The 23,163-nt window shown below is 40.4% G+C and overlaps 1 protein-coding gene across 2 annotated transcripts in view; it reads right to left on the bottom strand.

Moving 5' to 3' along the window:
• The window catches only part of CFAP69 (cilia and flagella associated protein 69), an 87,133-nt gene that overhangs the window by 45,258 nt on the left and 18,712 nt on the right, over positions 1 to 23,163 (bottom strand). For both annotated transcript variants that reach the window (XM_089666233.1, XM_089666232.1), the window contains exons 3-7: positions 20,605 to 20,670; positions 18,860 to 18,969; positions 13,862 to 13,938; positions 9,969 to 10,067; positions 4,571 to 4,723 (exon numbers count right to left, since the gene is read on the bottom strand). In XM_089666233.1, the coding sequence (XP_089522359.1) occupies positions 4,571 to 4,723; positions 9,969 to 10,067; positions 13,862 to 13,938; positions 18,860 to 18,969; positions 20,605 to 20,670 (505 nt within the window). The remainder of the gene's footprint in view (positions 1 to 4,570; positions 4,724 to 9,968; positions 10,068 to 13,861; positions 13,939 to 18,859; positions 18,970 to 20,604; positions 20,671 to 23,163) is intronic.

Genomic DNA, 23,163 nt, shown 5'->3' with positions numbered 1-23,163 from the left:
TACCAAATGTATTTAGATTTTCCCTCAGTTTTTATAAGGTCTCCAGAACACAAAGTGAGACTAGATAGACCATCTTGGACAAAGACAGCAAAAAAAACCCTGTTATCTTTACCCTACATGATTCCTGTCCTTTCCTATTCTATCCTAACCTCTTACTTAAAAAAAGAATTCCATGTATAGATATAAGATATTTTATACATAGTTACGTTGGTCCATCTTGGACCAGTGTAACTATGTATATACCATACCTGACCAATCCCCCTGGAAGCTGGATCACTGAAGCACAGGGGCGGACTGACCATTTGGAAACTCGGGCACTGCCCGAGGGCCCGGAGTCAGTAGGGGGCCCCATGAGATGCCCCTGGTACCTTTTTCATAGGCTTTTTTGAGTTTGGGCAAGGACACAGGGGCCCCATGATACCCTATTGCCCGGGGGCCCCATGAGTTGTCAGTCCGCCCCTGCTGAAGCACATACCACTACACCAGTGATCTCCACTTGCTTCTGGGTCCCAGGACGAGTGGCTGCCCTGCTGCATTCTGAACACAGGAGGTCAGCTGCACAGAATGGGCACCATTCAGAGAATATTTTGTATTTTCTGAATGAATGCAAATGCAAAAAGTTCTCTGGTTGGACGAAGTGGAGAACATGACATCACCACCTATTTCTCCACTTCATCCAAGCATGCTTTACATTTATCTAGAAACTGAAAAGCATTCTCTGAATAGCATTGGTGCCGATCAACCAACCTCCCGTGTTGAGTATAGAGCAGGGAAGCTGCTTGACATGGGGCCTGAAAACAAGTGCAGATCACTGAAGTGGTGGTTTGTACTTCAATGATTTCCAGCTTTCAGGAGCATTTGCCAGGTACAGTATATGCATAGTTCTCTTGGTCCAAGCTGTAACTATGTTTAAACTATCTATACCTGGAATTCTTCTTTAACCCCTCCTCCCATTCCCTCTAACCTTTCCCCTCAACCACAGACTTTTTTGTGAATCTTTTCCTGTAATAGACCCTTTCTGGAGGGGTCAGGGGTCCCATTATAATAATCTCTGGTACTCTTGATGATCAGTTGGTTCCTGCACTTCGAGTGAAATTAGGGAAGCTGTTCCACTATGCCAACAAAGGAGTCAGTCTATAGTCTGGTCCCTCACTCATGCTCATAGTTTAGGCAGCATCACAATGGCATAATATAGTGGTGTTGGAGTAACTCTATTGATCTCCTGACTCCCCACTAGATACCAGACCCCTATCCATGTCTCAACCTCTTCTTGTCTTCATATTTAATGTTCACAAGTATTGTTGCCTAAGATGTTTTCATACTTTTTTATATGCAAAAATGTAAAGTTTGGTTGTATGTACAGTGGGGAAAATAATTATTTGATCCTCTGCAGACTTTGTAAGTTTGCCCACTTACAAAGAAATGAAGGGTCTATAATTGTTATCATAGGTGTATTTTAAATGATAGACAGAATATCAACCAAAAATCCAGAAAAAACATGATATAAATGTTATATATTGAGTTGCAGTTCAGTGAATAAAATAAACATTTGATCCCCTACCAACCAACAATAATTCTTGCTCATGTGGTACACAGATTAGTCCTGTCAATTTAAGAAGGTGCTCCTAACGACAACTCGTTATGTGTATAAAAGACACCTGTCCACAGAATCTCTTTCATTCAAACCTTGCCACCATGGGCAAAACCATAGAGCTGTCAAAGGATATCAGGGACAAGCCTGTAGACCTGCACAAGGCTGGAATGGGCTACAAGACCATCAGCAAGAAGCTTGGTGAGAAGGAGACAACTGTCAGAGCGATTATTTGCAAATGGAAAAAATACAAAATAACCATCAATTACCCTTAGTCTGGAGCTGCATGCAAGATTTCGCTTCGTGGGATAAGGATGATCGTGACAAAAGTGAGGAATCAGCCTAGAACTACACAGGAGGAGCTTGTAAATGATCTCAAGGAAGTTGGGACCACAGTCACCAAACAAACCATTGGTAACACAATACACCGCCATGGATTATAATACTGCAGTGCCCGTAACGTCCCCCTCCTCAAGAAGGCACATGCACAGGCTCGTCTGAAGTTTGCCAGTGAATATCTAAATGATTCAGAGAAGGATTGGGAGAAAGTGCTGTGGTCAGATGAGACCAAAATTGAGCTCTTTGGCATTAACTCAACTAGCCGTGTTTGGAGGAAGAAAAATGCTGACTATGGCCCTAAGAACACCATCCCTACAGTCAAGCACAGAGGTGGAAACATTGTGCTTTGGGGCTGTTTGTCTGCTAAAGGTACAGGCTGACTTTGCCGCATTGTGAGGCCAATGGACGGGCCATGTATTGTAAAATCTTGGATGAGAACCTTCTTCCCTCAGCAAGAACACTGAAGATGGGCCTTGGATGGGTGTTCCAGCATGACAATGACCCAAAACATACCACCAAGGCAACAAAGGAGTAGCTCAAGTAGAAGCACATTAAGGTCATGGAGTGGCCTAGCCAGTCTCCAGACCTTAATCCTACTTAAAATTTATGGAGGGAGCTGAAAGTTCGAGTTGCCAAGCGGCAGCCAAGAAACCTTAAGGATTTAGTGAAGATCTGTAAAGAAGAGTGGACCAAAATCCCTCCTGAGATGTGTGCAAACCTGGTAACCAACTAAAAAAACGTCTTACCTTTGTGCTTGCCAACAAGGGTTTCTCCACCAAGTACTAAGTCATGTTTTCCTTGGGGGACAAATACTAATTTTACTCACTGAACTGCAACTCAATTTATAACGTATCATGTGTTTATTCTGGATTTTTGGTTGATATTCTGTCTTTATTATTTAAAATACACCTATGATAAAAATTATAGACCCTTCATTTTTTTGTAAGTGGGCAAACTTACAAAATCTGCAGGGGATCAAATAACTATTGTCCCCACTGTATGTACAAAATGAATAAAACAAAAACCTGATAAGTTCTAATCTTCCACGCAGTCAGGCAAGTAGCATGATTCGTCACTCAAGAGAACATGTCTCTACTGCTCTAGAGTCCAGTGGCGGTGTGCTTTGCACCACTGCATCCAACGCTTCGCATTGAACTTGGTGATGTAAGATTTGGATGCAGCTGCTCGGCCATGGAAACCCATTCCATGAAGCTCTATATGCACTTTTGTTGTTCCAATCTGAAGGCCACACGAAGTTTTTGTAGTTCTTTATCTATTGACTCTGGAGACAGTTGGCAACTTCTGTGCACTGTGCACTTCAGCATGCGCTGACCCCGCTGTCATTTTACGAGGCCTAAAACTTTGTGGCTGAGTTGCTGTTGTTCCCAGTTCCTTTCACTTTGTTACAATACCACTAACAGTTGACTGTGGAATATTTAGTAGCAAACGAAATTTCATGGGTATTGCACAGGTGGTAACCTATCATGGTACGACACTTGAATTCACTGAGCGACCCATTCTTTCACAAATGGAAAATTGTAGTATAGTAGAGGACCCCCTCCTCTCCTTGGAAGAGGAGATGTTGGTGGAAGTGGCAGCAGAGGAGGGGGACCTCTGGAACCAGCAGATTCCAGCTATTTCCCAAGGCTTGATGACCATTCCACAGATGGAAGTTCACCTATTTGACCCGCCTATCTAGAGTCATCCTGGTGGTTATAATATTATATGCGCATTACCTATGCGCGTCCGGTGAGTGCGCACTTTTACTATTCGTTCGTGTCACAAGTCTACTCTGTATCTGCTGCTGAATGTATTACCCTTTGGATTTATCACATGCACTAATTCAATATATTTTCATATCACCGGACTCTTTTATGCATTATTTACTTTTATTATTGGATATTCATTTATTATATTTATTTATTAGCGCTGCACCTATATTTATACTGATTCTTTCACAAATGTTTGTAGAAGCAGTCTGCATGCCTAAGTGCGTGATTTTCTATACTTGTGGCCATTGGAAGGGTGTCCCAATACTTTTGACGATAAAATGTATATAATTTTGAGTAGAGTAGTTAGCAGACAGAGGCAGCAGTGCCTAGATAGACTGCAGATATACAGCTATGAGGCTGTAGGCATGGGAGTGCCTAGGCACACTCACATACCAGGAGGTTTTTTCAGGATTTCAAGACACTAAGTAACATTTTTTGGATACTGCTTTGGCAAAATTAACATTTCTAAATATTTCCAATAAAACGGCTAATCTTTAACCTTTGAGCATAGTTCCACTTTAAAACAGTTCCCTAGCTCCTCTGGAAATAAAATCATATCATGCCACAGTATGTTATAGTAGATATAAGCACACTAGGCAAAAGACTATGGGGGAGATTTACTGAAAGTGGTGCACTCAAGAATCTGTGCAGCTGTGCATGGTAGCTAATCAGCTTCTAAATTAAGCTTGTTCAATTAAGCTTTGGCAATAAACCCTGGAAGCTGATTGGTTTCTATGCAGAGCTGCACCAGATTTTGCACTCTCCAGTTTTACTAAAAAAAAAAAACCTTCATATGTTCAAATCACAGTAAAATGGGGCCATCACACTAGTCAATGTGCTTATATCACATCACAGTTATCATACATACCAATGGAGTCTGAGAAAAGCTGCAGTACTTTCAGCAGTGCTATCTTCTCATGCAGATGATTCTCAAGCAATGTCAGAGACAAAGCAAGGGTCTCCGCCATGCCCCCCACTTCAGCCATCTGTATCTTGTAAGCTATGCTGGTTGGTTTAAAACCTGTGTAGAAAAATATGGGCATGCAAAATATAAATGTTCATTATTTTTACAAATCATCAATAAGAATCGATAAGAACAGAGAATTTACAAGTCAGCACAAACAGCTGCTTTTCTTAAAGAATATCTAAACCCAAAAAAACTAAATATATTGCAGATTACCAGTCCTTAAAAATGGTGGCTGCATTAGTTTTATTATTTAAGGCTCACTAAATTTTCTGCAAACACAGAAAAAAACCTCTTATCAGAAATCTTGTATCCCTGAAATCTGAAGCATTGTTGTCAGCTTTCCCAGCTATCTTCTGTGAACTATAAAACACCCCCCCATGTAATGAATATAATGAAAATGTGAGATGTTTGTAGTCCATGTGTGCAGGAGTTACATTCTTGCTGGCACCCAGTTTTATTATTGGCCTGCCCAAAAATTCTAGGGCCCTTTTTACATTAGGTGGACTCCGCTTTGATCAGCAGGGGAACTATCCGCTGATCCCCTGCCGATCGGAGAAGAGCAGACAAATAACAGGTCTGTGCCCACTCAGTTTTTGCAGAATGGACACAGACAGAGCCCGCTATACTCTATGGGCAGCAAGGTGTAAACTGACTCTGCTATCCGTTTACACCCAACTACCTCTGATCCATGTAGATGGAGGAGGACGAATCCCCCTTCGTTTGTTTTTTGTGGACCAGATCACACCAGAGGTAGACGGGTGTAAACAGACAGCTGAGTCAGTTTACACCTGGCTGTTCATAGAGTAGAGCAGGCTCTGTCCGTCTGAAAAACTGACCTTATTGGAACAGTCATGTGACAGGGGCCTGACTCCCAGTGAATTTTTGTTGCGGGACTATAGTGCCGTCTTACGTCCTGTTAGTTTTTAGAAGAGAAAATATGATAGAACAACCTCTAGATTTCTATTTGCAGAGTTCCTCTCCTATCCCCTCAGCTGCTTATAATCTCGGTGCCAACAGATGTAACAAACCAGAGCACACAGAATCATGAAAATCTTATTAAAAAAATGTATTTTTATAAAAATGTGTTGTACTGCGAGGAGGAGAGTACAGCTATTGAAATGTGTTAGCTACAATGGGGTGATTGGAGAGGAGACTGAATCATAGATTCTGATGGCTCCTGCACACTATAGCAGCAGTTTTGATTTTATGTAATACAATCTTTGAAAGACAGCCTGTACAATACGTTTTTATTTGACAAATTGTTTTTAAATTTGAAGCTGGTATGCTGTCTGTATTGGTAGAGTTGACACACCAGGTTAAGTAAACGGTGGCAAGGCTGAGTATTTAGGAACAAACTGCACTTGTGTGGAAACGTCCTGAACAAATCCATTGGTGCTTTGAAGAGTTCAGTTGTATCCTGTTCAGTACAAGCGTTGGTGCAAGCATAGAGCCAAAAACACTCAATTCCACATCCTAGCCTCCTAGGATTGCTATAGTGTAAAGAAAGAGTGGTAATTCACTACTTCATACACTTCGAGGGCGTGTTTAGATAGGAGGCATCCAGTCACCAGTCTGGTGATGCTGATCTTCCCCCTTTGATGCACTCCACAAAGTGCACCCCACTGTGATCCATTCACTTAAAGGCTGTCAAGATAGGCAAAGCTGGGTGGGGGGTGGCAGCCTGTGATGGCACTCTTTACGTCTGGAGGTAAAGAAATTTAATCTCCAAACATGTAAAGGTTTCTTCACAGTAAGAAATGTGGAAAAGACTCCCTTAAGAGTCTTTCTTAGATACACAGAATATAACTGGATAGTAACATTTATAAGTAAAGCTGATCCAGGGAATATCCGATTGCCTCTCGGGGGATCAGGAAGGAATGTTTTTCCCTGCAGGAGAAAACTGAATCATGCTTTGCTGGGTTTTTTTGCCTTCCTCTGGATCAACTGTGGGTATAGGATTATAACTTTTTTTGTTTAATGGTTGAACTGGTTGGACTTTTGTCTTTTTTCAGCCAGACTAACTATGTAACTATGCAAGTCACAGCTTGGTGTCAGGGACTGGACCTGAACCCGTGACCTCTGCTGTGTCTAGTAGTAACTGTTCTTGCTGAGCCACCTGATATGCTGGACAGCTCCCTGCCTAATTGCTTAGACTAGCATTTCTCAACCAGGGTACCTTGAGGCTTCTTCAGGGATGCCTTGGCAAAATGACTAAGAATTGTCTAAAACATGTACACAGGCCAGTGGGTGGAACAAGCCTACCTTTTAGTTGCAGAACGTCACAGGTTTTCATTGTGAACCATTACGACATTCTAGCCACCGGTGTCCTGACAACCAATGACATCATCAGTTGATAAGGAGGATGTCAGCTGCCTGCACAGCATCCTAGTTTGACCCTCCCTTTCCCCTCGTAATCAGTGCTGGGGTCACATTAGCTCAGTGATGGAGAAAACCTGAGAGAGAAGAGAAACACTGGAATACTAGTCAGTACCAGTGTGCAAAAAAGTATTTGCTTTGGAAGAATAAATCACCTCTAATGTTGGGTGTCCTACATGTGTGGATGTTGCTGCGTTCTGTAAAACTATTAGAATAGTTTTTCACATTTTAGAATGAGGTGCCTCAAGACATAATTTCAAAGGGTGCCTCAGGATTGTCCATAAATTTAAAGAGTGCCTTGACTGAAAAAAGGTTGAGGAACACTGGCTTAGACAACCTTGCCTTATGTCTTGTTTCTCATAAACCTTGAACCCTTTGCTCTTCCCATGAACTACCTAATTAAAGCCATTTTGCCAGATTATAGTGCTCTCTCCAGCCAATATCTCACTCTTGTCACTTCTGCTGCCGTCTGTACTTTCACTACCACTCGTTACCGACCTTTGGCTTGTTCCACCACTACTCTTCTACTTGATCCCAACCTGCAATCACTTGTTACCAAACTTTAGCTTGTTTACTGACTATGCTTCTGTTTGATCCCTACGTGCTATATCTGCTACTGGACCCTGACATGCACACTTCCTGATGGGGCGATCCTGAGGACTACAACCTGGCATGGTGGGAAATCAAGAGGAATGCCAGGATCACCAGGTATTTATTGTGTATTCAACACACTTTATAAATAAAAGTAAGCTGTATGTTCATAATGAAGGCCAGAGGAACACAGTACAAAACTATTAATGATAAAATGGACGTAAAACATTTTCTAAAAATGGCTGACAGGTAGGGTTTTCATGACAGAAGAGATCTGCTATCTTTCTTCTGCCATAATTGCTTCTCTTTACCTGTTAGCATTTGTGTACAGTAAGCCATGCATGCACAGCTCAGTGTACAGTGTCAGCATGATTCTGTGCCAAGATGAAGCAGCTCCCATATGCATGAGCAGAAGTTATGTTATCCTTGCCTGATCAATCAAGAAGCCGAAGACTCAGAACCCAGAAGAAAAGCGGGAGAAGACATTGTGGCACTGGAGTGGTTCGCTTGCAGGGTAAGCATGCAATAATGTGTTAATATGACGCACATTGCAGCAAAAAGTTCCTGGAGGCCAAACATGTTTCTTTTGTGGTGGCGGTTTCAGACACTCAGTTTAAAAAACACAATTAACTACTTCGGTATTCTCATTTTTTATCACATCGACTTTTTAACTGTAAACCAGAGAATATTGCTTGGTGTGGGTATGATTAACCTTTACAACTTATTATATATCTTATTTATACTGTCAAAATATTAATGGTTTTAGTTTGTAAACAGAGCTTCTGTCAAATTTCAGGTTGTCAGCAAAAGATGTGCTCTGTAAGTTAATTTTGTATGTTTTGTCAGTGTAAGATAGGAGTGGGAGGTTGGCAACTCTGTTCTGAATTTCCCCAAAATAAATTAAAACATGACAAATAATAAATTAAAAACAAACAAGCAAAAAAGCAAATAAAATTGTGTATATTTCCTAACATTCTCATGACAGGCTCAATTCACTAAACTATAATGTAGGTGTTATTTGCCATAAAAATCGTTATTTGCTGTTTCCAGTATTATTGGCTGGCAAAGTTGCATTTGCGGTTTCTAATATCTGGATATAATTTTATTGCTACAATTTCTACAGTTTTGATTATCTTGTAACAAGATATAGTGTTAGCAGCTTCACTTTTATATGATTTAATATTTTCTCCTAAGCACGGATTCTTTTATTTGGAGGTTTTGCTGCAGGCAACAATTTGAAATGAATGGAATTTTGTTTGTGAAGTGTCTTGGAGCTTCCAGCTACAAAACGCACAAGTGTGATTCAGGCCTATTCAGCAGTACATTTGAAACTTTAGTGAGCATTTTATCGAAAAGCTAGACCAGATCTGGTTATTGCATAAAGTGTTAGACAACAGAAACTGGCCGCTCACAATTTTCTTGCAGCTAAGCGTATCATAGCCAAGGCCTGGAAGAAACCCATGGTCTCATTTGCAGCAGCAAAAGACTGACCACTATGATGATCAATGAAAAGATGATAAGCATCTTGCATGATTCCCATTTTAAAAGTTCTAAAAATATGGAAACCTTGGCTATCTTACGCTTTCCCCACACTGCACCCAGTCAGTTATCGCACCTTGTGACTTTCTAGTGGATTAATACCAGCGTCTGTGAGATTCCCCCCTTTTTTCTCTCTTTTTCTTGCTCTATACTTGTATCTTCTCTACTTTCCTTTCTGGCTCCTTCTTAGTGTTCTGAAGGAAGAAGGTTTTTTAACCTTAATGCATTCTCTGCATTAAGGTAAAAAACCTTCTGGGTGCAGCTCCCCCCCTAGCTCCTCCTTATGCTTACCTGAACCACATCTCGATCCAACGATATGTGTATGAGAGCAGTGGCTCTCCTGGGTCTTTGTCTCCTCACTTGCTCACACAGCAGCTGGAGCTATTGGCTCAGGATCGAGAGAGCCTGCTTCAGTGCATCCATAGCAAGAGGCTATTCGGCAGAGGTAAGGGGCCAGGAGCGCCAGCGGGGCACCCGAGAAGAGGAGGCTCAGGGCTGCTCTGCGCAAAACCTGTGCACAGAGCAGGTAAGTATACCATGTTTGTTATTTTAAAAAAAAAAGGCTGATGCCTTTGCTGTGTGGCTGTGTTGTTCAATCCCAAAAATATTGTTCATTAAACTATCAAGCATGCACCCACCTCTTGACAGTTGCTGTTTGAAGGTGTAAATGATGTTCAGCTTTACATGACTGTATAAGGCCCCCTGCATGGGTGACTTTTGCATTGTATTTTCTTTCCATTTTTAATAAAAATTATTGTACTGAAAAACACGGTAGACATTACAGCTACTGTACCGTCAGTCTGCTGTTTTGTCATCTCTGCATTATAAAAGTTGGCAATGGACTTGCAGATCTGTATCCTGAGTTGAGAACTTGGCACCCTCATCAGGCAGCCTGCAATACAGAACAATTTTAGCACAGTTATTACAAACAGCACATGTCTGGAGGTTAAATTAAAATGAGCCCGCAAGGTACACACATATAGGACCAGTGCATATTTATTTTTAAATTGACTTTATACCACACTTCCAGGTGTTTAGAAAACCACAATCAGTGTATTATATTTAAAAATAAAAAAAATAAAATATGTACCTGGCTAGGGGTACCATAGGTTCCATGGCTTTCAAATGTACCTAGTTTTGTAAGATTATATGGCATCCCATTTTATGATATTTTAAAAATAACTTTATAGAAGTATAACATTACATTGTGATATTAGATTTTGGTACATACTTTTTATCAATAGCAGATTAGTGTTACTTTATGAGTATAATTGGATCCAGAGCAGTAAACGTGGACATATAATCTTCACTGGTATATAATCACCTATCTTTACCAGTAAGACATTTTAAAATGTAAAATGAAAAGTCCTGTAGGATAAGGGGTCTGCTGTTTTATTAGTTTATTTAGTCATTTATTAGTTAAAAAAAAAAAACATTCTACCTACGTTAGCCATACACATTAAACAAGAGAAATCAGTAGATTCCCCCATCCATACTTAACAGGAGGAGGAATCCTCTTGTCATCTTTTGTATTCTGACAGCCTCTGTTTCTGCAGCTGTCAAAATACCCAAACAGTGACAACATCTGAGAGCCTACTGTCACTTTTGGCCATCATTGTTCTGCCCGATTCTATAAATTTTCAAATTAAAGTGCTTCCAGGGCCACCAATGGCTTGAATTTAAGCACATTTAGCAGAAATTAGTTGAAATGCAGGCTCCGTATGGTCCACATAACCCACTGATTTAGCTTCACTTTGTTGCTGAGGTCTGATGTCCCTGACTCCTGGACTGAGGTTCATTATGCACTGGTGGTTGTAGTACTGTGGTAGAATCATGGAGTTGCAGGTACCACCTTAACCTTACCCTCGCTGTCCGAAATGCTGCTGAATTTCGCTAGTAACAACAGCCACCCGGTTCTGCCAGTGAGGGAGCAACACGAAAGGAGAAGGCCTAAACACTTAGCAAACCCCTGTACATTGAGAACTCATCAGTAGCCATTAAAGGCATTCTTATTGCATGCAGGTGGATAGGGCTTAGCGCAAAAACCAGGAAAGTCAAACTCCTTTGGACAATGTGAAATTAATTTAGAGAAGCATAAAGAGATTATTTTTTGGCTAATAACCGTAACAAGAGGATTTTAAAGAGGCTATACATTGTTGAAAGGATAATTTTAAAGTAATATTAAAGGTTTTGGGGTTTTTTTTTTTGTTAAATTAAAAAAAGATGTTATACTTACCTGCTGTGTGCAATGATATTGCACAGAGCGGTCCTTTACTTCCCCTTTTGACAGTCCCCCACCGGCACTCTCCGCTGCTACTTTCTCCTCCGGGTGCCTCTATAGCAAACCAGGTGCTAAGGAGGCACATATGTGCTTGCGCTTCTGAGCCTGGCTGTGTGCATCCATAGACACACACAGCACTGGTAAACTACGCCCCACACTCACGCTTCACAGGAGTTTGATGGACAGCAGCAGGAACCTATGGCTTCCACTGCTCTCAGTGTCTCCTGCAAGACCAGGAAGTGAGGAGCAGTGACAGGAGTCAGGTAAGGGGACGTTTTTTACTTTAATGCAAAGAATGTATTAAGGTAAAAAAAATATAGACTTAACCACTTAAACTGTACCACAGCTTGCAATGCACCACTAGATACAAGCGTAAGATGCCGTCATTATCCGAGAGTACCAACAGCTTGTGTCATATTTTCATCATGGGGATTACGTCAACCCTGACTGGTAAACACTCAGATGATTTTCAGGGCTGGATTAACCACTTCCCGTCCGGCCATTGTATATAAACGGCCAGACGGTGGCAGTGCAGGGCCTTTATAAACGGCCTCCCCGCACCCTGCTTGTGCGCGCTCCCTGGGAGTGCGCAGCACTGTGATCCGGTGCCCGCTGTGTCCTCCGGACAGTGGAACACTGATCATCTGACAAGACCTCTGTGCAAGGTCCCGATCATCTGATCACTGATTGGCCAATCAGTGATCACATGCAGAGTAGTAAGCAAGATGTCATTTGTGACATCATTGCTTACTACGTGTGAAATCTGTGAATGATCACAGAGGTCACGTGGTACAAGGCTATTCACAACAGCCTTGTACCATGTGACAAGCTGTGACCAGTCACAGCTCACTCAGTAGTTCTCAATGGCTGCAAGAATGCAGCCAGAGAGAAGGAGGAATGATTGCTTTTACAGCCTTTATGGGTGTAAAAGCAATCAGTGTAAAACAAAAAAAAAATCTTCATCACCCCCCACAAGTAGTACAGTGTCACCATGGTGACACTGTACTGCTAGGGTGACAGTATGTAAAAAAAATAAAAAATAAAACATAAATAATAATATAAAAAATTTTTAAAAAAGGTTAAAAAAAAGTTTAAAAATTATAATTTTGGTTATAAACTAATTTGTGTTGTTTTTTTTTTTTGTACTAAAAAGATAACGGAATAAATTTTGGCCAAGATTTATGATGAAATACTATTTATTTGCAAAATTTTAAAAGAAAAACACTTTTTTCAAAATTTTTGGAATTTTTCATTTACATAGCAAAAAAAATAAAAATCCCAATGGTGAATAAGTACCACCAAAATAAAGCTTTATCTGTCTCCAAAAAATTCTAAAAAATACATATGGGTACAGTGTTGCATGACCACGCAATTGTCATTCAAAGTGTGATAGCACTGAAAGCTGAAAATTGGCCTGGACTGGAAGGGGGTAAAAGTGTCCGGACTGGAAGTGGTTAATGATTGAGCAAAATTAGCATATGGTTAGGGCACTACAGAGATTTCTCCTAGCTATCATTCCCTTAAAGGTGTGCTTATTTTTTTTTGCCTCTTTAGCCTGAGCGGCTGCCTCCTCCAAGACTTTTCTCTCTTGGCCATCAAGGCGCATTTTTAAGATTTAAATTAATATTAAAGCATAAGCAAGTAATTTGCTTACAAGGCAAGTTCACACCACAAAAATGTACCCTGGAGATGCTTGTCTGCTTACAGCTGACACCACACTCCATTCCGGTGCGATTTTGATGAGTTTTGCTGTGTTCCAGTACAGTTCTGTGCAGAAAAAAATGCAGCATGTTCTACTTACTTTTTCTGCACCAGAAACACTGGAACTGGCTGCACTGGTGTGAACTAGGGCCATCGGAATACATGGAAAACACTGTGCATTTATTTCTGATGCTGAAAATAAACGCACTGTACTGCATCTAGTGTGAACTAGACCACAGGGATTTTAAGTTCAAAGTGAACATTTTTTTAACGTTAAAGTTAATTTTTTTTTAATAAAACGGTTTTGAGTACATTTTAAATTTTTTTAATGATGATAATATGATTGGTTTCTTCAATAATGCACCCTATTTCCTAAAAAAAACCTTTTCTTAAAAAAAAATATCTAGTTCTCATTCCTTGCCCCCCCCCCCCCCCCCAGTCTATCCTATACCCCTTACTAAAAACGTCAGATCAGCTGGCACTCCTGAACATATCATAGAATATATTTCTTTATATATAGGTAGTACAATGATACGAATTAAGAAATCTTACAATCCTTGAACAGGATTAAAATACAACTGATAAAAAATCATACCTTCAATGAAACTAAAATAATACACAATAAATACACAATTGCTATTTGAGGAATTTATTGTTGCTGTTTAAGTGCCATGGTTTGTGTGATGCCTTGTAAAACCACTTACCCAACTGAGAAAATGAATCTGCAACATCCTGTGCATACCTGGCTTCATCGGACATCCTCTCTTTTAGAAATGGAAGGCTGAAGATACAACAAACAATGAGACCAAATTGTAAACAGACCACCGATTCATCAACATCACCTAAAGCAATCTTACCTCCAATTTTGCAGTTCCACAGCCCTCCTGCAGGGCTTTACAGCATGGATGATCACAACTCCTTTCTGCAGCTATTGTATTTTGACAGCCGGCGCTGCCAGATGTCAAAATACGTAAACAGTGGCTGCATCTGACTTGATAGAGATGCTGTTTGGCTGACAATTTTCCACCTGGCTCTTTCAGTTTTTAACTGAGGGACGCTAGGTAGGAGGTGGTTGATGGGCCAACCACTGAACGAATCTCGGATGGTTCTTCTGAAACTGGCTGAAATTCACTCCATGTACGGCCAAGTTTTAAAGAGTAACTTCACTTTTGTTGAGAAAAAAAACTTTTGTTGCAGATTCTGACCCTACAGCCATCTTCTCTTTATATCCATTTTTCATCTATTTACATCTGTTGCAGACTTGTTCCTTTTAAAAAAACAGACCTGAACAGAAGAGGGCAAAAAACTGATGTAAATAGACAACTTCCGTTGACATCCGCTTGCCCATAGGAATGCATTGCTGTGTGTTTTTCTTCGGTCAACAGATGAAACAGACAGATGAAACAGCCGTGTGAAAGGGACCTTATTCTGAAGAAACAGCTGTTTGTCTGTGTCCATGTGCAGAGAAAATCTGTATGGGAGTGGCTTTACAATTATCAATCAGCTGCTGCACCTGCAGTGCTGTAATGAGTGTCAGGGTCTGCATCCCTTTAGATGCATATTACTTTTGGGAGTATCTCATCAAAATGACATTGTTGTTGCAGGGGATGCCCAAAATCTGACTTGTATCTTAGTGCTGACTTGTGGGAAAATCAGTGAGCCAATCACACAAGCAAGAAATTATATTGCTGGAGGGAGTTCTGTGCACAATCTGTGTACAGAACCCCTCCAAGTTGCCATGTTCCATTGCATTTTACAATTAAATTACAGCACTGCAGATTGAAAAGGAAAGGTAATGTTTTAATAACATTCAATTACAATAGGACTTGTGTCGTAATTGTATATGCTATATTTATTATTTGCCATTTTTTTCACCAACAAATGTGGAGTTATCCTTTAAAAAAGCTAATTTCAGCATTGTACAGTACAACAGTTAATAGTGCTATATCAACTATTTAGATGTCAGACCAAGAATGCTGGCCCACATTAACAGCCATTTCACAGATTTTGCTAGGTTTTCTGGGGTGGGGGACACCCGCAAAACTTAACGCGTGTCTAATATAAAACTACAGTGTTAAAGGAAACACTGGCATGTATTGTTAGTGGATAGGGTATTAGGATTTGTGATACCTCCTAAACCTACTTTCTGCATGCCGTAAATGCAGGGCATGTAGGATAGCTAGAAATAATGTGAAAAATAGCACTCATTTTACATTGTGAATAACTAATAAATCGTATAATATATCAGAATTCATTACTTCCCCTCCTTCCTAGATTGTAAGCTCGAAAGAGCAGGGCCCTCGAACCCCTCCAGTAGTGTATTGTTACTGTCTTGTCTCATGTTCTGTCCCCCTTGCTACTGTACAGTGCTGAGCATACCCTTTGGCGCTATATAAATACTGTATAATAATAATAATTACTTGTGACACTACTCACCTAGTAATAGTATATGCACTGCAGTGCCCTTGTGGCCTGCAGTATGTGGGCCGGACCAAGTGCCCTTTAAAGAAACGATTGGTAGAACATGTAAAAATTCAGCATAGTAATCATAATGTGTCATTGCACTTTAGGGAAGTACATGGAAAGAATCCTGATGGGCTAAAACTTTGGGGACTGGATAGGATTTATCCATCATGGAGGGAATAAATATGGTGAGGAAACTTTCTAAACGTGAAACAACGTGGATAGACAAACTTCAGACCCTAACCCCATCAGGCCTGAATGTGGGGGGTGAACATTAATTGTTTTATTAGTGATGTATAATGTGGATGGATAATTATAATCGGTATTTATTAGATACAGAAAGTTCCATAATATTGTATAAAGGGTATTTTGATTACTATTGTATAAAGGGTATTTTGATTACTATTGTATAAAGGGTATTTTGATTACTATTGTATAAAGGGTATTTTGATTAATGTGGTATACTTTTCTTATATTTTGCACTAATATTTTTTTCATTTAAGGATTTTTTTCATATATATTTCTGAATTTTATATAATTAAGCTTTTATTGATAATTTTATTGCTAATTAATTGTATTTGATAAATTAGGTTTCACTGTATTATTGGTAGATCATAACTTCACTGATTAATTTTTGTAATTTAGTCAGGTGATATAATGCTAAGTTTTATTGGGCTACAGATTGTCGTGGCATTATGTATTATGTCATTATTCTTTCATCATATTAATTGGTATATTTTATGTTATTTATTGTTTATTGAATTATTTTATTAATGGGGTATTGCATTATTTTGTGTAAATGTACTGATCAATTATCATCATTGATTTATGGGTTGTTAATATATTTTTAACTACAAGATGGAACCTCTTTGGTCTTATATGATCGGCAGCGTCCGGTCATGCGGGAATTCATGAGAATAAGCAATACGTTATATAAGCGGAAGTGTTGCGCTGTGTGGATAACCCTTTGATAAAGTCACATGACGAAACGCGTCAGTGGCGGTCCACACGACATAGGAGACAGCCGGGACATTCCGCCTGCAGTAGCAAAGTTGGTTGGGTGAGATGCTACGTGAGATGCCTGTTACACACTAAGCCTACCCAATGTGGGAGTATACATATTTTTGGCTATTGATTCATGCTTGTTTGTGAGTACCCTACAGGATGATTAATAAATTGATGTTTTTTACAGTAATACACTATTGGTTCCTCTTTTATTTCATTTTCTGGAAAGGAGTATTATTGAATAACCATCCCTTTAGCTGTATTGACGCACTGTGGTTGGTTGGTAAAGCTGATAAGAAGGAGGAGTAATTTACAAGAGCTTTCACTTATCAGATTAAGTCATACTATTCGGTGAGTGGCAGTGAATAAGGGGTGACCTATCTGGACACGTGGTGTTTGAGAACGGAGTTGACTGATTATTACATGCACATTGAAGATTTTTTTCTGTCACTCAGTGTGAGAAGGGGACTATGGACTTTTAATACTATTTATGGTGGAGTCTGTGCTATGTTTGCTTCATTTTTTAGTTTTCGTTTTTTGATTGTATTACTTATTGATTGATTCACATATTTATATTGATCCTTTAACACTGTAGTTTTATATTAGACACATGCGCTGCTATTGTTGCATTAAGTTATATTTGAGAGGGATGTTATATTCATGCAGCTTATAAGCAGCAGCATTATTAGGAGTGGATTGGCATCACATTATTGGGAACATATTGAGCTGGAGTGACATATTCACTATTTTGAAGCTTACTGTACTTACGTTACTGTAAACAGGTGGTGTGTTCCTGCTCAAATAAAATACTAAAAATGAAAGCTCTACATGCTGCCTCCTGCTGGTTGGATGCAATATTGTGTAATTTACACAAATTCAACAGTTCATGCCTTTTCCTTGGGGCTCATGTACACTGCAGCTGATAAACTGACATTCAGGAGCTTTTCTGCGGTTTTTTTTTTTAGCAGCCCCTGAACTCTCTCTAATGTTTTCCTATGTGTCCATGTACACTATGTAGTTTACAGTCGTTTACAGGCAGTTGAGTTTACAGTTGTTTTTTTGAATGCGCCAAGCTTGCGTTCAGGAGATTTTATCAGCGTTTCAAATACCAAACGCTTGTAAACACGGCTAACCGCGTTTATAAGTGTTTGCGTTTAGAAGCGTTTTTTTAACTGTTCCATATCCAAATGCTGTCCAGAGCCTTTTTTCATCATCAGAAATACTTGCAAAGTGTTTTCCATGTATTCAAATGGACCCAGTACACCAGTGCAGTCAGTTCCAGGTTTTGCGTGAAGGAAAAACTGGTAGAACGTGCCGCATTATACTCATGATGGGATCCATAGTGAATACAACCAGCTGCTCTCTCTGCTTCTGCTCTCTCTATTTCTCTCAAAATGTCTGAGATAGTTAATTTTTTACTGTTTGCAGTGCATTCTGGGCATTTTGGAAGGTCTCCTGAGGTTATCTTTAAAAAACGCTTCTAAATGCAAACGCTCATAAACGCGCATAAATGTGGTATGCAAACGCAGCTAAACAGACTTTTTTAACCCATGTATTCCAGCAGTCAGTTTCCATCATTCAGAAGTGTTTTCCAAACGTCGCGTGTTCATGGAGCCTTACACTGTAATACACCGACATAGCCAAAAAGTTTCTATGTCTCATTACAGACAACTTTACAAATATATATATATATATATATATATATATATATATAAAACCCCCTCTCTGCACTTCAGATAGTAAAAAAAAAATTCAAAGTAAAATAAAATGTGAAATCTCCCACAAAATCACTGCTGCTACTTAAAACCCTCTCAAAACAACTATCATAAAGTAATCAAACAATATAGTGCCCAAATCATTAGTAGTGCTATGAAAAACATATAAACAAACAAAAAAAATGTGAAAAAATATATATATAAGTCCACTGTGCTCAAAGTGAAAAAAATGTTTTTAATCAAAGCATAAGAGCCCAGTGCATTCAGTACCAAGAAACTTTGAAGTCATTTTATAAACATGAAATCCACTCCTGTGTCTTCTTTCCACTTTAAACATATACTGTACCACCGATGGTGTGTTCAGTGACTACCACCAATCACCCCAGTCCAGTGTAACTCACCAGATCATATTGCCTCTCATATTTCATAGGCAAAAGCGCTTTAGAACAGCATCCAGACCAGCTGAGTTTATAACAACTTTAATTCTTTTTATGGGTTCACCTAAAGACATCTACTTACCCGCACAGCTTCACAATGTCACACATGGGATCTATGTATTCTGTATGGTCTCCTGCCCTTGCTGCACAGATGTTTAAAATTTTCACTATCTGTGGAAGATCTTTCAAGAACTTTATTAAATGTTTACATCAAGGAAAACACATAAACAACATAGGGCAATACCACATACTAAGAATAGGATAGAAAGACATTGGTCTAGAGAACTAATCCAAATGCTCTGTGGGGTCTGGAAGGAATTTGTTTTCCCAATAAGTCATTATTGGTCACAGGGCTGAAATATTACATTTAGGTGGAGCTGGATGCATGCTTGTTCCAGGTCAGCGACTCAACTCAAACCCAGTATAAGGAAAGCAGTCACAGTGCTTATATTAATATAACAAACATGTTATACTTACCTGCTCTGTCCAGTGGTATCACACAGAGCGGCCCGATCCTTCTCTTCTCGGGTCCCCTGGCAGAGATCTTGGCTCCTCCTCTTCTTAGTGTGTCCCCATAGCATGTCGTTGTCTGCGCACTCCCGAGCTGTGTGTCTATTGAGCCACGCTGCATTGGCTTACACAGCGGGATTTAGCCCCGCCCCCACCATCTCCTAACTTCATGTGATTGACAGCAGCACGAGCCAAGGACTCCTGCTGCCGCTTGAGTCCTGTGTGAAGAGGAAGAGAGGGGAGAAGAGATGCAGCTGTGCACAATGAAGGATCTATTCTCCCCTTTCTTCCCCTTCACACAGGGAAGGGGGGGGGGGGGCGAGAAATAGAAAATGTTTTTTACCTTAATGCAAGGATGCATTAAAGGAGAAGTATAGTCAAAGCTCTTTTGGCTGTACTTCTCCTGTAGATCACAGGAGTGCAGTTTGTTCTGCACTCCTGTGACCCGTTCTCAGCTGATAGTGGGCTGAAGTCCGCTGATTTACTCAGCCGGTCCAGGCTGGGGAAAGATCCCGACTGTAAAGTCGGGATCTTTCCCCAGCCTGGACCGGCTGGGGAGTATGAAGCGGCACCTGGCTCAGCCTCACAGCAAGCCACTCAGATCCTGAGCCAGCCGCTCTCTCCCCCTTCACAGCCCAGCGCTCCAGTGAGTGCAGGGGGGGCAGAGCAGACATTGGTGACTGACAGTCACCGCTCTCTGCTCAGAGCGGCTGTGAGAAGTCAGGTCTGTGATCACGGAGTTCTCACACTTAGAGCCAGCGGGGGACACATGCTGATGCTTCGTCCACCTAGCTAGGTATAATTTGGGGGAAAAAAATATTTCCATACTTCTCCTTTAAGGTAAAAAAAAATGTTGTTACCTTTTAGTATCACTTTAAGTGAACTACACCAGCTCTCACTGCCAGTGATGTCCCTGGGAAAGGAAGTCCGGGGAAGTTTCTCCAGGGCCGGCCTGACTGAATGTACACTGAATACAGCGTATAAATTGACCCACATACTACATGTTGGTAATTCTCAAAGAAATAGTATAGAGGTTGTCCAATCAGATTGCAATGTGTATGGCCAGAATAAGAGCTAGATTTTCATATATTTCATCTCACTATCGTAACCAATGGTCCTCATTTATCAAACTTTCTATAATAAGAACAGCCTGAGGAGCAAGCAAACAGATTCAACCCTTTACTCAAAACAACAGCAGAAACACAATGGGTTGAATTGCTAAAGCTGGATAGTGCAAAATCTGGTGCAGCTGTGCATAGAATACTGATGATTAGAGTATTAGTAGAAACAACAATAAACAAAGATGCAAAAGGATACAAAACCATTACAATATGTTCTGGCGACTTTCCTTAAAACTCTGACATGCCTCTCTACTAAATCTCTCTGTAACAAAAAAAAAAAAGAAGAAACAAAACACATATGTAAAAAGATCAAACAAAGCATTGGTCTAATGTCACAGGGGAGGTCTTGTATCAGATATAAATTGCTGCTACATATTGCTAATACCAGCGAATAACATAATAGTGATTTCTAAGCTGCCGTTTAAGGCCTCACATTTTTCAGACGGACCCTATCAGAATCTCTATTCTCCTCTTTGGAGAGGTGAGTGTAAACAGATGTGTTCGTTTAAACTACCAACATCCAATCTGGGGATTCGTTCCTCTTCTGTTCATTGAATGGAAATGGACAGGCAGCCCATTTCCATCCAACCACCCATAGAGGACAGCGGGCTGTGTCCACTCTCAAAAGCAGATCGGACACAGACCTGTCCTCTTAGATTGTAAGCTCCAAGGAGCAGGGCCCTCCTATTCCTCTTGTATTAAACTGTATTGTTGCTGTATTGTCTCCCGTTCAGGGGCGGACTGACAACTCATGGGGCCCCGGGCAATAGGGGATCATGGGGCACCTGTGTCCTTGGCCAAACTCAAAAAAGCCTATGAAAAAGGTACCAGGGGCATCTCATGGGGCCAAAGATAGTTTTTTTTGGAGGTTACAAAATAAATTACTGTATCACCCAATATATGGCTTCCATTCAGTAGCCCAAAGAGGCATACAAAAAAGAAGGGTTTGTGAAAAGGAATTCACAGAAAGCGGCTACATTATGAACAGAATGTGATACTCAGAAAAATTTCCAAAAATTATGCTTTATTACATATAAATATTTGACATATGGGCAATCGCCCTTGTTTACCATCACCTCAGTATGAGACAATACACACAGACCTAAAACCATATAAAATCACACCAAGACCGGTCTGGATAGATGTACTGCAAAGACAATGACCACTGAAGTCTAAAGTCTTTGTAGCACTGGCACATAGGTTAACACTTCCCAAAGGAGGTGTACACAGAAATTATACCATAGGTATATAGTGTCACATGTAATAAATATAAAGACATGTGTCAAAACCATATAGGTTCTATCCCATAGAGGGGAATTCCCAAAAATTATACCAAAGGTATGAAATATCACATGTATACAATGCAGCGAGCACAGTGTGCGTCAAAAGAGAGGCATAACCATAAGCCTATGTTAGGCAGCAAAAAGGATATCACAAATGAAATGCAGTACAGTCCCATGCCGGCACATGTGGCTGGGGCCCATTCATCTGTAATCTAAGTGACTGATTCTTAGGACTTTTAGATATAAATAACGCCCCAGTTGTTGCCTGGATGGAGAAACAGATGCATCTGTCTGTGTGTATTGTCTGTGTGTATTGTCTCATACTGAGGTGATGGTAAACCAGGGCGATTGCCCATATGTCAAATATTTATATGTAATAAAGCATAATTTTTGGAAATTTTTCTGAGTGTCACATTCTGTTCATAATGTAGCCGCTTTCTGTGAATTCCTTTTCACAAACCCTTCTTTTTTGTATGCATCTCATGGGGCCCCCTACTGACCCCGGGCCCTCGGGCAGTGCCCGAGTTTCCAAATGGTCAGTCCGCCCCTGCTCCCGTTATATTGTAAAGCGCTGAGCAAACTGTTGGCGCTATATAAATCCTGTATAATAATAATCTGCTTGCTCAGCGGGGATCAGCAGACAGACCCCCTTCTGAGCAATTGGATCTGCTGTTGGGTCCTCCCCGTGTGAAAGGGACCTTAGTCACTAAAGTTGCCAGCAATTAGTTGCTGGTGCTAAACTGGTGCTGCCGCATTGGGTTGGTGTGATCTGCTACAAAAGCCTCTCCTTCAGCGATTGCCCTATTCCACTACTGATAGAACGATTATGGCAAAACCACATCCTGCTCTGATCTGTGTTGTACTACATTACCAAAACTGCAGGTATGTCATTCTTAAAGTTCCTGCTCTGTGCCCAGTGACCTTGTTCCCATGAAATGTGTGATATGAAATACATGTCAGTTAAAGACTTTACAAAAAAGTCTATCCAAAGGGGTTACAGACAAACATAAAGATCTGAAAGAAAATGTAACCCTTCCCTACTATATCCAAAACAAACAATAAACATAAATACATTGTCAGGAGGTATTAGGCCCCGTTCACATACCGCGTACCGAGAACGAACATTCCCAAGCATGAGGCATAGGGCCAGCCCATTCACTTGAATGTTCTGCTCTATACGCGTTTGTCACCCAAGAAGAAGCTCCTGCTCCTTTTCGAGCGACAAGCTTCACGCGATTTTCAGGCACAGTTTTCTGTTTTTGATTCTGTTTTTTTTCCTCTGTGTGTTGAACTGGATAAACTTGTGTCTTTTTTCAACCAAATTAACTATGTAGCTATGTAATCGAGGCAGAATAGCAGTGCTTTTGGGGTGCCATTGAAGGATAATGGCACCCAAACGCGCAGCTCGCATTTTGCAACGATTGTCATGCGACTTGGAATCATGCGCAGAAACGCGGCGATTCTGTCTGCGA

The sequence above is a fragment of the Staurois parvus genome, unplaced genomic scaffold (assembly GCF_062004578.1).
Source record: "Staurois parvus isolate SC_StPar_1 unplaced genomic scaffold, SC_StPar_1.0 ptg000051l, whole genome shotgun sequence".
Taxonomy (NCBI): Eukaryota; Metazoa; Chordata; class Amphibia; order Anura; family Ranidae; genus Staurois; species Staurois parvus.
The sequence above is the reverse complement of the archived record's forward strand: the minus strand, read 5'-3'. Positions and strand labels throughout refer to the sequence as shown.